The 15684-nt window shown below is 41.1% G+C and overlaps 1 protein-coding gene across 2 annotated transcripts in view; it reads left to right on the top strand.

Moving 5' to 3' along the window:
• AGBL1 (ATP/GTP binding protein like 1) overlaps positions 1-15684 on the top strand; it is a 273439-nt gene that overhangs the window by 58742 nt on the left and 199013 nt on the right. Inside the window, exons 8-15 of one of the 2 annotated variants that reach the window (XM_017742726.1) lie at positions 867-1032; positions 1965-2038; positions 4088-4204; positions 5177-5778; positions 7064-7147; positions 8183-8269; positions 8613-8761; positions 12077-12164. In XM_017742726.1, the coding sequence (XP_017598215.1) occupies positions 867-1032; positions 1965-2038; positions 4088-4204; positions 5177-5778; positions 7064-7147; positions 8183-8269; positions 8613-8761; positions 12077-12164 (1367 nt within the window). Of the gene's footprint in view, positions 1-866; positions 1033-1964; positions 2039-4087; positions 4205-5176; positions 5779-7063; positions 7148-8179; positions 8270-8612; positions 8762-12076; positions 12165-15684 lie in introns of both variants that reach the window. The other variant, XM_017742725.1, reaches the window with a different exon arrangement.

Raw genomic sequence — 15684 nt, 5'->3', positions numbered from 1 at the left:
GCTGCAATTATTAATTCTTTTATGACTAGGTAATATGTAGTGATCTTTCAAAATAGCTCTTGGGTTTAACTACAGACAATAGAGTACAGTGGGAATGCTCTCTTTGAGAATACCTTGTGTACCCTGAATACATTGAAATAGTGGTGTTAACTGTGTTAGTTTATATCTGTGAGTTTTGGCATTATGACTCTGAGTATAGTTGTGCTGAAGGTGCAGGAGCACAGACTTTGGCATGTTTTGGCAGCCAAAACATATACATGGGCTCCACAAAGATTTTTTAATCCCTATTAAAAGCCATATTTCTTCAGTGCTACTGTCACCTGTGTTAGCTTCCTTCAGCATACCCTGACTTCAGTGTCTTGGAGCAGAGCTCAGAGATTTTGTGTCTCCCACATTACATTCAGGGATGGAAGTCCCCTGAGGTCCATGCCAGCCTGTATGTCTGTAAGAGATGAACTGCAGGAACTTGAGGTCTTGCTGTTCCAGACATATTTCTTAAGTGATAAAAAGAAGGGGAAGTAATGTGAATAATGTGAAGCAACGTGTGCAGAACTTTCCCATGATTTTCAGGTACAATCATAGTGAATCTTCCTTTATTTGTGAATGTTCCACAATTTAGGAAGTACTTGAAAAGGAGTACTGAAAAGTGATAACCAGACAGGACTGTTGCAAGAGTAAATCTCTAAGTCTTATAGGACTGGAAAACCAAGACTGTGACTTTTTGCTGTAGTTTATGGGTGTGAATCATGAGTGGTAAAGGGAATTATATTCTCACCAGAAGAGCAGCTCTACGCTGGGGGATTGTGTGTGACAGGGAGGACTGTTGTAAGAGACTATTCTTAATGTTGTTCTCCTTTGTTTCCTAGGACTGTTTATCTTGTAAAAGTCTGGATCCTATCATAACTACTGCAACTCATATTCTGAGAAAATGCTACCCCAAGGAGTATCTGCCTCTGGTGACTGTAAGAAGTTCCTATTCCTTCCCTCTTCCTGGGAATGTCAAGACTGAGCCTCTGTGTGAGGGATCTGAAGGTAAATGGCTGAAGGGAGAGTTCAGTAGGAGGAAAAGGAGCATGACATAAGAATTAAGTGTGGGATCTGGGGAAGGGAGACTTGGCATAGTCCTGAGGTTTACAGTTAAAATTAATCTGATAACCTGCAGTGTCACTCAAGAGGGAAGAAATTACTCCCAGGTCTTCTTGAAGCTGGGAGAATCTGTTTGGAGAACAAATGAGAAAAGACAGAAAGGAGCAAGGAAAAGGAAAAAAATTCTCCTATTATCCAAAAAATAATGGAGCAGAGTGGGTATAACAGAGGCTGGAGATGCCACTGCTCCGCAGTACCAGAGGGAGATATAATTGTGCCTGTGCATTGGCTGTTTGGGGGGGTAAAAAACTGCCCTGCAGCTTTATCAGTAAAGAATTGCAAGAATTATTATCCTTTTCCCTTCCTAAAGTAAAAGCAGATAGCAGTCAGGCTGCATGAGTAAAAGATGGGAGTCCTTGCTGGAAAGCACAACTCAAGCCCAGGCGGGATAGGTACTCTGCAGAAAAGGCTCCATGATACACATAAGTGATTTTTGCTGCATTCAATTTCATGTGGAAGATGCTGAAAGACTATAACAATCATAACAGTAAAACACCCTAATCTAGATAATACAGATTAAGAGCATCCTGTAATATCATTGCAGCCAAGCAGAAAATCCCTGTATTGCTTCGTAAAATGAGTTGGATCCATATCATGGGGACATTTGTCATGGTTTTGAAAGGCAGTGCATGAGTCCAAGAGAACAGAGCTTTAAAAACTGGGTGAATTAGTGCCAAATTCATTTATATGAGATTAACAAATGGGTGGGTTGTGGACTGTGTGGCACATGTAGAAGAGTTTACATGTATTTCTCTGCAGGGTATGAGAGGGTTATTAGGTTGAATACCTTGGTCTCTGCTTCTTTCCTACTTTTGCAGGTGACAGTGAAAGCGAAGGAGAGGAAGAAGCTGAAACAGAGCAGGATAACGAGGATGTGGAGAGTAAAGAGGAAGTAGGTATATGAGCCATAGTTCCCAAAATTGTCTACATACCAGAAAGTAAAACTTTTCGTTGTCCATTTTGGCACCCTGAAAGACCATCCAAGCAGAGAATGTAGAGGTGCATGTGGTCCCACGTGAACACACTTCATGGATAATAGGAGGGTACTTGAAAGAAGGAAAGGAGAATGCACTGACTTTCACTAAAAAGTGTCCTGCATTTCTTTTATTCATTTTCATGCTTGTCAGGCATGGTGGAGGGGGTTTGGTGACTTCTCTGTTCCTGCACAGAGACTGCCCAGAATCACATACACAGTCAGAGATAAATGGTGGATCTTTGATCCACTAGGCATGTGCCAGGAAAATGGCACTTAGGGAAAATTGATTTGTCATCTAGGAAAGGCTAACCCTCTCTTTTCCCATATCAGAGCATATTTGGGCTGTGCACCTATTCTAAGGAAAAGGTTAGTTCTTTTAAGCCACAGCTGGGGCATTTGAGCCTATATTCTTTCTTTATTTGCTTCTGCACACAGACAAATAATACAATGAATTATTCAATACTTCTCTGAATTCTCCCTTAGCAGTCTCCCTGCAGTGACCTAACTGGCAAAAAAACTTCTACCAGCTGAGGATGAGGACGCAAACTTTTTTGTTGTGAAAATACAAACAAGCTCGTATGCAAATGTGAAGTAGGGAATGCTGCTAATAAGTCTTATCCACATAAAGTGGCTTGGGAAAGCAAATTAAAGAAATGAAGTTGCAAATACAGTCTAATTAGAAATGATTGAGACTTCTGTGAAAGGGAGTTCTCATTACTTGCCCTGTCTTTTTCTCCTCAAATATTAAACTGATGTCAGCCAATGAAAAAAGGAAGTTGAAAAACCCCCCACACATTATCTGACTGTCCTAACTTGCCCCCGTCTGGCTGTTTTTATCTGAATATTAGAGCTCGTCAAGATGGTCATTAGGAATAAGGCTCATAGTAGATTTATCTCCTTCTTTAATTAGTTACTCATTCAGTAACAGCTCCTCTATGCTTCTGAACTATTTCATTATTCATAAGGATTTACCAAGTAGATGTAAGCAGTTTTGGTTTGGTGTGGGTTTTTTTTTTTTTTTTTGCCTAAGAGCTTATTCTGAATATGAGTTTAAATACTGTTTGTCTGGTTTGCTGGTCATATATCTCCTGGAAAAAACCTTGCTAAAGGGAAAGCAAGCAGGGAATGGATAATGAACTTTCAAACTGCCTTTTTATTTTTTTTTTGTATGAGATGTTTTGCACAATGTTTCCTGGTATTGATGTGATTTACAAACATTTTCACAGCTACATAACACATATCCATGCATGCTAGCAATACCAACCAAACTGAAACTTGGCTCTCTGCTTCTGTCAGGAAATGTTCAGAGTCCTATGAAAATAAAAGTCACCATATCAACCATCTATTCTTTTCCATCCAAATCTTCAGCAAGTTTGAAGCTACATACACATCAGTATTCTCTCAGTTGGCAAATCCTTTTCAACTGACCTCATGTTCATTGCAGGTCTTCACTGCCTTTTTATCTCAGCCCAAACAACACTTGAGATTCTGCTTTGTGTGACCCAAGTGTGCCTGAGGGTTTGAAATGCCATGGGCACAGGTGCATTCAGGCAATTGTACTTCATTCTTTTTATAACAGCTTTGGAAATGAGTCTGTTTGTCAGGAGCAAATAATTTCTTTGATGGCATTTGGTGGGACACACTTAGATATGTTGAATTATTTGAATAAAGTAATAATTTGAATAACGTAACATTGTAATGTAATGCCCAGTCATCAATGCCATGTCTCCATCCTTTCTTCTTGCTCCAGCTTTTCCTGTTCGGTGTTTTTTTTATGCAATGGCTGACTGCTTGACAGATTGGCTTTGGTTCTTGCATCTGACATGGGTGAGGCTGTGCATTAATACACAGGAGCCTTTGACTGTGAAAGCTTCAGATACTGCTCTTATCCTCAGTTCACTGATGGTTGAGATCATCTCGGGCGGCAGGTGTAATATGCGTGCTCTTCTAATTCTGCTCTTGTAGGATTATGACTTGGAGACAGATGTGAATAAATTGAGGTCAAGGCCAGTGCTTGACCGGCCAGAAGAAGACCTTGGACAATATGAGGCACTGTGTGCAGAACTTTCCCAGAATTTTCAGGTATGGTCATAGCGCAGTTTCCTTTATTTGTGAATATTCCAGAATTTAAGAAATACTTGAAAGGGAGTATTGACAAGTAATATCTAGATTGGGCTATTTCAAAAGTGAACCTGTAAGTCTTGTAGGACTGGAAAGCCAAAGATTATGACTTTTTTGCAGTAGTTTATTGGTATGAATCATGAGTGATAAAAGGAATGATCTTTGATGCACATTTTTCTGGGTGTAGATTAAGTAAGCACTGTTGAATCAATTGCCACATGAGAGATCTGTCAGATAATTTGTATCCTTGCTGGCAATTTCAACAGCAATATCAAGATCAGAACGAGATGTGAAAAATAAATAGTGTCAACTAGTGGTTTGAAGGAAGAGGAGAAGATTGCACTGCCACTGACTGAAATGAACATTTCAAATAATTTTTTCCTAGTGATGTTTGGGACAAAAATTAGGGAATATTGTACTCATCACAAGTTTTGGAATTTAGGAGAACTGAAAACCCTGTTTCAAATATTAATCTGAAAAAGATCACTGGTTTAATGTATCTCCTGTAGACACAATATTGTGATATTGATTGTGACCTTAAGTAGTCGAATGGGATTAAATCATACTCCTGCATGAAGGTGGGGTGGAGTTTTGCATGACAGATTGGCCACCTTTACCCTCCTGTAACATTTATATTTTTTAAAAAATGCCTTGCAAAGTATCTTCCCTTCTTTGTTCGAATGATTGGTTTTGGTTGAGTCATGTCCAGTTGGACCCTTTTGGTTTCTGAGAACTTCTGTTGAAACAGCTTTGTGGATAGAGAAATGCTGGCAGGGGGTCCATGCACTGATTTTGCTCTGGCTGTTTGGGTTGAGTACAGTTTTTGGGAGATGTGTAAATATTTCCTCTTTTCCTCCTTGAAAGCTTTCCTCTGGAAGGAGGCACAATCTGTCAGTAGTTTCTTTTAATTTCTTCTGCTTTTTAAATTTAAAGGAGCTTGAATTTGAGTCTGAGGAAAAGAAGAGCTTGGAGGAGAGGACTGAGAGTCTTCCCTCTGCTCCCTCTCATTTCATTCCAAGTGCTACTTTCGTGAAACATCCAAACTGCAGATGGAGAAACCAAAGTGTCACAGAGATGGGACCAAATCCAGGGGAACAGGATTTCAAAGTCCCATTGCAGAGCTGCAGAAAGAAGGAGGAATACAGATGGGATAAGAATGATGAAAAGAGAGACATTGCTGAAGAAGCTCAGGATAAAGACTTCTGTGAGGAGGAAGATCCAGCCAGGAGTCAAGTGTTTGCTTTGTACCCTCTCCCAAAAGATGCTGCTTGGTACAAAAAAATGTTTTACCCTCACTGTGAGGTCTCAATCAATCCTAGTCCTGAAGGGAGGCTGGAGAGCTCAGATATAGTTAGAAATCTTCTGGAGAAGCACCGAGGGGATATCCCATTCCACAGCCCTCATTTCTGTGCAGCCAGGGCCAAAAGTCTGAAGTCCATCCCAGGCTACAGAGACCTGGCATTCCCGGATTTCTGGGGTCACCAGCCACCTCCTTACAGCAAGCCCGTGTTGGAGCGCAAGAATGGGGTCCAAAGGTGATTGTGCTTTAATGTCATGAGAGCATTGAGAGCTCTTGGGCTCAAAACTGGCTTATGTAGGGTCTGACTCTAACATCTCTGAATGTCTTAGGAAGTTATAGAACAAATTTTGTGGCTACCCAATGATTTATTTCAATTGATAAATTGATAAATTCATCAATATACCTGTATTTGTAATGGGACTCTAAGCTGGGTTGTGAATCTGTGACCTTGTTAGAACACAAATGAGAACAAGTTCATTTTAGAGATGGAGAAACCTCTGTGTCCTTTTGGGATATGTTTTTACCTTCAGTCTTACTCTTTATTCAGCCACTTCAGTGCTTGCAGCATTGGTCCCATCTGCTTCTTTCAGGGAAAATCCTATCTGTCCTCTCAGGAAGGACCTCATTATTTAGGTGTTCAGATGAGTGGGAAGTTGTGTTTTGAAGTTGTTCTAGGAGAGAAAGCTCTTATAAACTACAGTTCTTTTGTTCTAAGTAGGGCTGTATGCAGTGACTTTACATTTCTTTTTAGTGGTATAGGGGATTATTAGCAGGAAGCAAAGATGGTGGATTCTATGCCAAACTTTAGAGTTGATCAACACTAATCAAATGGTATTTGTCAAGACCACTGATTTCTGACTGCTAGAGAGAATGATTCTTTCTGCAGTAAATATATAAGCTAGAAATCTTATTTAGAGGGAAAATCACTCTACCATCTTGTTGCACTGTTGCTCTAAAAGCTCTGCTTTTATGGCCACAACATGTGTAACTCTACAGCTAAAATGGGACTAATCATATCATGCTTCAAGGCATAATGTCATTGCTTCAAAGGTCAGGAAGAAAATCTGGTATTCCACATTTGATCATCTTCAGGGATCAGAGAAGCTCTGTTTAATAATGAGTAGAAATAGGTTTGACTTGGAGTCAATATTCACTATGAGTCGGACTACTAGGTTTGCAAGTTATGGCAGATATTTCCTCACGGGGTAAGAATAGCCACTTGGGAGTTGGAACTGATTGGGAAGAACTGGGGATAAATCAAATTTGACACAACCCAGTAGTGAATAAAAAATTTTGCAGAGTCAGTCATTTAACCCAAAAGGCAACTCGTTGTAGTGGGGATGGAGCAGAACTCTTGTCACAATGGGAAATAAAAGTTCACCTGGAATTAGCACACGAAAGTCCTTTCTTGCTAGTCCTTAAAAATAATTTCCTAAGACTCTTCATATTTCTTCTAGAAGAATACTCTATATCCAGATTTCTCACAGTGTCATTAAGATTTGCTGCTTTCTTTTTCCTAGGGACAAAGTCCTTGATGATGTTCGCCGCCTAATCCAGCCGGGGGATGTGATAGGAAGAACTGTGTTTGATTTAGATGATCCCAGGTGGGTCACTTAAATTGAGTGCTGCAACCAGTGGCCCTGTCAGTGCTGTCAGTGAGCTCAGTTTACTTGATCAACTCTGATAAAGGCCAAGAAGTAACACAGGAGGTAAAGGCCTAACAGAGAAAATATACAGGAGGGATAAATTCCTGGTAGGAGACGGCAGGGAGAGGATTTGTTGTGGAAGTCACTGGCGCAGGAGAGCATCAAAACTTCGACAGAACAAGGAAAATCCATATATCAAAGGGGACTGTAGATGGTCCCTGGATATGTCTCAATTGCATGCAGTGATTTGGAACAGAGGTGTGCAGACCAGTGCTGGGAATTTTATCTATGAATCCAGCTTTTTCATTCCCTGAAGCAGCATTTCCCCCTGAGTGGCTGCACAGCCAGTGTCACAGGTTGTAGATGTACCCTAAGTGTGACACTCACAATGTTTCTGAATAAAAACCCTAAACATCTGGCCTTGTGAACTGCTTTAAGTGCTCAGCTATGGTCTGTGAGAAGATGTAGGACCAGGCAGCTGAGAGGGTTCCAAATTGAAAGAGATTGCATTCAGAGGAAGGATAAGTGACTTGGGGAACATTCTTTGGAGTAAAATAGAGGTAAAAGTTTGAGGTAGGAGAAAGTTATGAAGTTGCTTAGGATTAATTTAAGGGTTTTTTAAGCAGTTGGAGAAGGAAACTCTACAGATGAGGGAAGAGCAAATATACAGTAATTCTATAAAAGTGCCTTCTGCAATTAATGAAATAATAGGAATAGTCCAGTGGGAAAGTAACTGGAATAAAGAAAGCAAACATAGATAGTTACAAAAGAGACTACTGGGAAAAGGAAAGATGTGGTTTAGAATTAATAAGTAAGAGTAGAGAGAAAAGCTGCATCAGATAGGAAGGTTAGGGATTTGTTCACCTCTTCCTCCTTCCCAGAGTCTTGCTTATAAAAAAATTTTTAAAGCCAATTTTAGCCTAAAAAAGGTGCTGGGAAAGGCTTGTCTTTGAAGCAACCTGCTACAGGTGTCCTTGCTTTGCTTTACAGCAGTCACTTAAGCCCAGGTGCTCCAGGCTGTCTGACATTTTTCTCCAAGTTTGAGTCAGGAAACCTTCGGAAAGCGATCCAAGTGCGTGAGTAAGTACCCCTGCAACAGGCCTGTGCCAGCCTGCCTTGGGCTGTGACCACAGCATGGAATGGTGGCCTTCTCCTGGGTTTGGAAAGGGTCAGCCAGGGAAGCAGGTTAGATGATGTGGAGCTTATTATGCCTTCTTAACACCTGGATGTCACGGAAGGAACATGATTAAGAAAACAGAGCTCAAAATATTTGGACTATTATAGTGTGAGTATTTAATGGTGTTTGGTGATGCTCACAAAATATCAATCAATCTGACTGCATTGCCTGCTGTCAGCGTGTTCAGGGGCAGACAGGAGGTGTTCATGGCCGCTGCTTTTATTCTTCTTTTATTCTTCTTTACAGGTTTGAGTATGACCTAATTATGAATGCGGATGTGAACAGCAGCCAGCACCACCAGTGGTTCTACTTTGAGGTCTGTGACATGAGGTCGGCAGTTCCCTATCGCTTCAACATCATCAACTGTGAGAAGTTCAACAGCCAGTTTAATTATGGTATGAGCCTATGGGGAATTGGGGTAGCCGTCTCTTCACAAGAATATCTTTTTACTGCCATAAAGGTTTCCAACTCTCCATGTCTATAAGTTTAAGGGAGACTGTAAATTCAATCTTATCTGCCCTGAAATCCACTGAAAAAGTCACTTTAGATTTGTCAAAGAGCCTTTGTTTATCCTCAGGAGGACTGAAGAGCAAACTGGATATTGAGACCTGGGAGAGGATTTGTGGGGGGAAATAAATGTCGCTGTTGTTTATAGACCAGAACTGAGGAAGAATGGCACTAGGGTTTGGGAGAGCTGGGGGGGAAAGACAATCTGTTGGAACTGAATGAGAAGCATAGGATTGGAAAGTACTTCTAAGATTTAAATAAATGTGATAATCCTCAAACAAATATTCATGATTCTTTGGTTTTATCTAGTAAGACATCTTCAGACCTAGTGAAATTTCTGTTGATATTAATGATGATAAGAAATTTTGTTCCTTGCAGCCTTTGAGCTCCTGTCATGGTTCAGGAGGAAAGCAGCATTGCTCAGAAACAGGCAGGACAAATCCCAGCTTTCAATACCCATTTTAGAAGAGAAATGATTTCTTCTGCAAGGAGACTGTGGATTGAATTCTTAGCTGGCATAGGCTGGGGAATTTTTTGGTTTGTTTCCATGGAGCTCTGTTAATTTACACCAGCTCAACACCTGACTTAGACTGTTTAATAAGTCCATAGCATTAGACTTTGCATTCCTCTGAAGCCCTGTGGCTACAGCCTTTAGCATCACCAGGACAACTCTCTCAGGATCAATGTGCCTATAACAAACAGAATTAGGAGTTGGAATCACTTGTCGCTTGTATGTGTGAAACTGGCTGGATGAGTGACATGATGAGTTAAAAGGCATTTACTCTTTAACCCAAAGGGCTGTAGTTCAAGTATTCATATAGATGCCAACTGAAAATGATTTTTTTTCTTTGGTCATCTTATACTGCTTACCTGAGTTACCCAACAATTCAGTGAGGTGTGTATGGTAGGAACCTGAAAATGAAGGATGTTGATGTCCTGTTTTAAACCACAATTCAATCCTTAATGTAGCCCCTAGTACCTCCACAGCCAGAGATTCAGGCTATTATTGGCTGAAGGTTGTTTGTTATCTGCTAGTTTGGCTGTTGTCAGCATTTATAATCTCATTTTGAGTACCTGAAATTGTACATGACTCACATGTTCAAGCATGCTATGAAAAATATATTTGGAAGAGAAATGTGAAAATACCATCTGGAGTAAGGAGAGTGGCTAAGCCATGGCTCGCTTTTGGCTGGCTTGTTCATGGGGTTGGCTATTAAATAAATCCTCTGTGGGTTCCTTCTGCTGCTCCAAGCGGGCAGTGAAGCTCCAGCTTTTCTGGCTTGGCTGAGTGAGGCTCATTACCCCTTCCAGCACATGCATAACCTTTACACAGAGCAGTGGTAAGATATGCTATTTATTTGTCACATTCCCTCTGCACTTTCCTGGGCTAATGCCCACGCTCTAAGACAAAAAGCCTCCAGTTGTGATGTAGTGCCAAAGTGCCCTGGGTGGCAATTCTTTACAGCTCCTGGTTACTTTTCTGGTTTTTTTTTTTTTTTTTTTTTTTTTTCCCCCTTTTGCTCTTGGTTAGATGGCACTAACCATCTTTCAAACCATGAAACTTTGACTTTCAAACCATGACTTTCAAATCAGTAGAAAGGATATTTAATGAAATAGTTGTGGCCAGGAGCAGAGCAAGGCAGGAGGCACAGTTTCCACCTCTCTCCTTTCCCCTTTTTCACTAACTCACTCTATCATGGGAAATAATGGGATTTCATCAGAACCCTGATTTAAGTTTGTTTTCTAAAACTGAACATTTCCATAGGGGAAATAGAAAGGAGAAACTGAATTTTTTTTTTTTTTTAATGAAAATGAGATGGCCAACTAATATCAGCCATTGCTCTGAGACAGAGAGTTTCATGTGTGAGTCCTTTGGACTCAGAGAAGGGCAGGAGCTGGCATTTGGGATATTGAGACCCCTGAAGACACTGAGCCCCACATCTCTAATGAACTGGGGATCTAGAAAGGCCTGTGTCTCTTAAAATCATGGTGGCCACATCCTGGTACCAAACACAGAGCTGGCTCTTGTACATAGCTCACAGCACTGGTTCAGAAAACATCAATACAGCGGTTACTCCTGGCTGTGGTAAGTGCTTCCCCACAGCACAGCCAAAGGTGAGCTGGAAAGGTATTGCTGCTGGTAATCCCTGGGTCCAACTGTGCTGGGGAGTTTAACACACAAACCCAGAGGAAGAGGAGAACTGAATAGCTGCTAATGCAAATACAGCATTAGTATTAATGATTTTCAAGCATCACCTCCCCCCAGCACAAGAACAGCCAAGAGAAGGCTCAGGGAGCAACTTATCAGCATGCAAAAATATTTGGGAGGGCATTTTTCTCTTTATGTGTGCTCTCACAGAAGTGCTGCCAGCATCATTGCTGGGCTCAGCTGTGGATGTGCTGGGTCCACTGGAGCTGCTGACAGGAGCCTCCCCTGCAGCCCCTCACCAGGGACACCCTGTGCAGAGAGCTCTACTGGGGTGGGCAGCATCCTCACCTTGCCTTAAAGAGCAGGCAGGTGTGTACAGCACAGGAAATTGATATAAAACTCCCTGCAGGTGGGCTGCCTTCACTGAGCTGCAAGTAATGGATGTGCAGCTCAGATCAGAGAAAGCCTCACTCCTCAGGACGTGAAATAGTAATATTTTGGAGGTCAGGAAGAAGTTCATGCTCTGGGATAATGCAGTACAAAGATGGATGTTAGTGTTATCAGTATTTGTGACTTGTAGGTGTTATTTAGATCTAATAGGAAGTTTGAAACCTTCTTCTAGTTTTGCTTGCTATTTTCTGAAGGCAGGGCTCTGGATGCACCACACATCACTGATGCTATGGTAGGATTAAGAGTTCAATAATAGTGCAGCCAAGTATAAAATATTGGACTAACCAAATTACTGATCTGTCTTAATTCATATTCTTTCCTTTCCCTTTCTCTACTTGTAAACAAAATGCTTTGCAAAGACCAGAGGAATAATTTATTTTTTAATAAACTCCATTCAGCTCATTTCTTCTGGAGGGGCTTTTTGTACAGACATGGTTGTCTCATAATAAAACACAGGGCTTTGAGATGTATTTACTCTGTATAAACTATGAGCAGAGAGAGCACTGACAAAATAATGATGCTTCTTGTTTAGCCTTTTCCTTCCCACTCCTGTCTTTTCCAGCCAGGGAAGTCACATCACCTGAAATTGTCTTGTTTTCTGTAGGCATGCAGCTGGTCATGTACTCAGTGAGGGAAGCTTTCCAGGGCAGGCCTCGCTGGATTCGGGCAGGCCAGGAGATCTGCTATTACAAGTAAGTGCACTTTTGGTGAATAATTTGTGCCTTCCTTTCTCCACTGTTTCACTCCTGTTAACTGCACTGATGTCATGAGCCTCTCACCACCAGTGCCCCCTATTTCAAATGTCTCTAAATTGGTGCTGGCTCAATGTGTTGTGTGCTTCCAGCTTCAGAAAACAGCTGCAAATGAGATCTCACTATTACATGCCAGGGAATATGCAGAATTCACTTGCCCAGGAGGAACGAGAAGGAAAGAAGTACTGTAGTTGGCTTTTCCCCCTGTCTGGGAAGAAAAGAGCTGGATGGGATCACTGTTTTTCTGTTGCATACATTGACTTTTGTAAGAGATGATGTAGCAGCTGAGGAGCTAAAGAAAGGGTTGGATATACAACAGTGGTGTAAAGGAATCCTGACAAACTCAGTGCTGATATCTGTGCAAGCTCCCTGTTTCAGGCTGGTTTTACAGTGTGCCAGAGCCTCAGAAGAAAATTCCAAGTTGTCCCAATTTCTGTCTGTTGTAATTTACTTTTTGAGGGGGTGGAGAGGGGTTGAAGGCACAGATTATCCTCTCTCAACCTGGCATCTGTCTACAGTAATTTGAGTAGCTATTTTATTTTGTTTCAAGTACTCTTTGCTAACCTTCGTGCACCTGACTGTAACGTTTTGTACCTCAAAAGCTCACGTACTGTGGTGGCTTCCCTTGACATGCCTGTAATCCCTGATTTCTCTGAGTATGGGCTTCTGGTGGGGCAGACTTTTCATGCTGGATACCATTGCAGTGGCTTCCCATGTCATTAGCAAGGCAGCTATTGTGCAGTGATTAAACAGCAGCTGACTTCCAAGATTAAGCCATGATTGTGCAATTAAGCCTGTAATCAGATTCTTGTTCTGAATAAATGAGAGAATAGTTTTATTGATTTGGAATATTCTGTGTTTTCTAGCTGTACATTGACTTACGTGTCAACATAATCATCTAGGATAACTTGTTGCTGTCTCTCATTTACTGTGTGTTCCTGGTTCTCACATTTTTGTACACACAAGAATGTGCATGCACACACAAATACATTTTCACCTCGACTGAAACCTTAAAGTTTTTATTTCAGTGATCATAAAAGAGATTCTTAGTCATTAGAAATTATAGGGGGGAGAAATGTGAAAATAGTGTGGCTGAGACTGCTCAGGCTTTCTCAGAAGAGGAGGAGATGGGATGGCTACAGTGATATCACACTGCTAGTATTCTGGGGAAAGAGCACACTTCAGTTCCATTCACCCTGCTCTCGGGTATCCTAAGGTGGGGTTGCACATTTTGAAGGGAACCTCATCTAATTATTTTTACCAGGAGTTACTAATAAACCAGGAATTATTAATAAATATGGGAAAAGTGATACAGTTTCAAAAATACAGAGGAACACTAGGATGCTCTTAATTGCTTTTGCAGCAGGGCCTTTGCTGAGAGACACCTCTGAGCTGAAGGACAGGGGGAGGAAGAGCTCACTGGTGAGATGTCTGTGTGAAGCAGGTTGGCTGATCTTTGGCATTCATCTTCCCTGAAGATGGGGCAGTTCACTCGTAAAGATGAATGTTGTGGCACAGCTGTGTCACTGTGTACCTTCCTCATACGTCTCACAAGAGCTTTTATGTTGTGGAGAATATTAGCAGAGCTCTTGTCAAAAAGTAGCTGAGTGACACTTCTGCTCCATTTTATTGCCTCTCTGTGAAGTGACAGGATACACCCATGATAAACAGTTGCAGTTACAATCAGATCATCTCATTCTCTTGCTGTCTTGGCAGCTTTTATGCACTGAATAATATTCCTTTCTGGCAAATTATTTAAGGAACAATGGCAGCTGAGTGTTGAATTGGTGACAATGTGCTTGTGCCTTTGGTTTCATGGCTCATTCTAAGCTTATTATCCAACCTCCAGCCTTTTCAGAAAATAGTCAGGTCAGGTAGTAATGAGGTACACGAAGTGTTTTGTTCTCACATCACCACTAAAAACTTGGTTGTTTAGTGATCATAAAGATGTCAGAACTAGGTCTTCTCTTTCAATGTGATTATAAAGATGCTGGAATAAAATAAACATCATAATATTAGCAGGTCACCTCTAATGATATCTGTGAGAGGGTGAGACATCCATCTCACTCTGAGAGCACCTGGCCTTTGCAGTACTACTGAACACCTTAATGGCACAATGGCTGGGGCAATATTCTGCTTTGACTGGGCTTCTGCCTGAAATGTTGACAACAAAAATACCTTATCATGGATTTGGCCTTTGAAAAGGAAGTTGTTGTGCATTTTCCACTTGCCAACCTAGCAGACCCCAAAATAGCAGCCATGCCCAATACATTGTTAAATACTGCTTTTTACGGTGTGAACCAGGGTGTTACTGAAGCATCTTGCACTTAATAGCCACGCTTAGAGATGTAAGGAGGTCAAGACATGGAAAATGGGGACACCAAACTCCAGGTGGGAAGTGTTTTGGACCAAGGGAATACAGCAGCAGATTAGAAGAGATAAACATTTTACTTTCCCTTTGAACTCTGTTTTGAAGTGGCCCAGAAGTCAGGGATATTGAAACTTTCTTTGCCCATTTTAGTCTAAGCTGAAAATGCCATATTCCATCATCTAACAGTGCTTTTTACTACACTAAATGCTGCAGATAGGAAGTCTAAAGACTAGATGGCCAGGAGACATTGTTCCTGAATCACTTGGTGCTTTTGAATTCCTCAGTTACAGCCCAGCTCCTTTCCTGCCTGCATCTTTGTCCAAGTTGCTTCACCTATGTCGGTTTCCCCCCCCTACAAAGGGTGGAAAATTAGAGTCACTAATCTACTACCCAAAGAATATAATAGATAAATGGGGAAGCATGTTTTAATTAGATAGTGTTTGCAAAAGATTTTTTTAAACTCAAAAATTATCTTGCAGAGTGAAAGATAAGTAGTATTATAATTATTATTAATTAACTCTTCATCACTACTGTGCTGGAAATATAATACTTGTGTGGTTTTCGTCTGACAGAGAGCAGCAAGCAAAGTGGTTTCACTACCACAAACTGACTGAAAGGTGCAGGAGATACAGCTTGTGTGTTCATTGAGAAGACTGTGCATTGGTCTCTTTTTTTCTTCCCAATAACCAGTGTGTTATCTTCTAGAAAGCATCAGAGACTTTCAATGTGTTTTTGAAAGAGAAGACAAATAAGGTAGTGGGGGCCAGATGTTGCCAGAATCTTTTTTTCCTTTCCATTTCCTTGTTTGTTACTTTAGGCTCCATGCTGATATGGTAGGGTGTTGTGATGAAAAAGTGGTGAGGAACTAAAAAACATCAATCCTGGTGGAAGAAAAAGGAAGCAGTAGAGCTATTTTGGCTTGACAGCAGTAGGAGGAGAGGGAGGCACAGAGGAAAAATGTTATTTTTTTTTTTTTTTTAGGTTTCTTTTAAAAGTATTCAAAGCTACTGCTTTGTATGATGGATTGTGAGGAGACCAGATTATATGCAATAAAAGTACAAGATCATTTACACTGCTTACACACAGGGG

Source organism: Corvus brachyrhynchos, unplaced genomic scaffold (assembly GCF_000691975.1).
Source record: "Corvus brachyrhynchos isolate BGI_N302 unplaced genomic scaffold, ASM69197v1 scaffold97, whole genome shotgun sequence".
In the NCBI taxonomy this organism is placed as follows: Eukaryota; Metazoa; Chordata; class Aves; order Passeriformes; family Corvidae; genus Corvus; species Corvus brachyrhynchos.
This window is presented reverse-complemented; position numbering and strand designations above follow the sequence as displayed.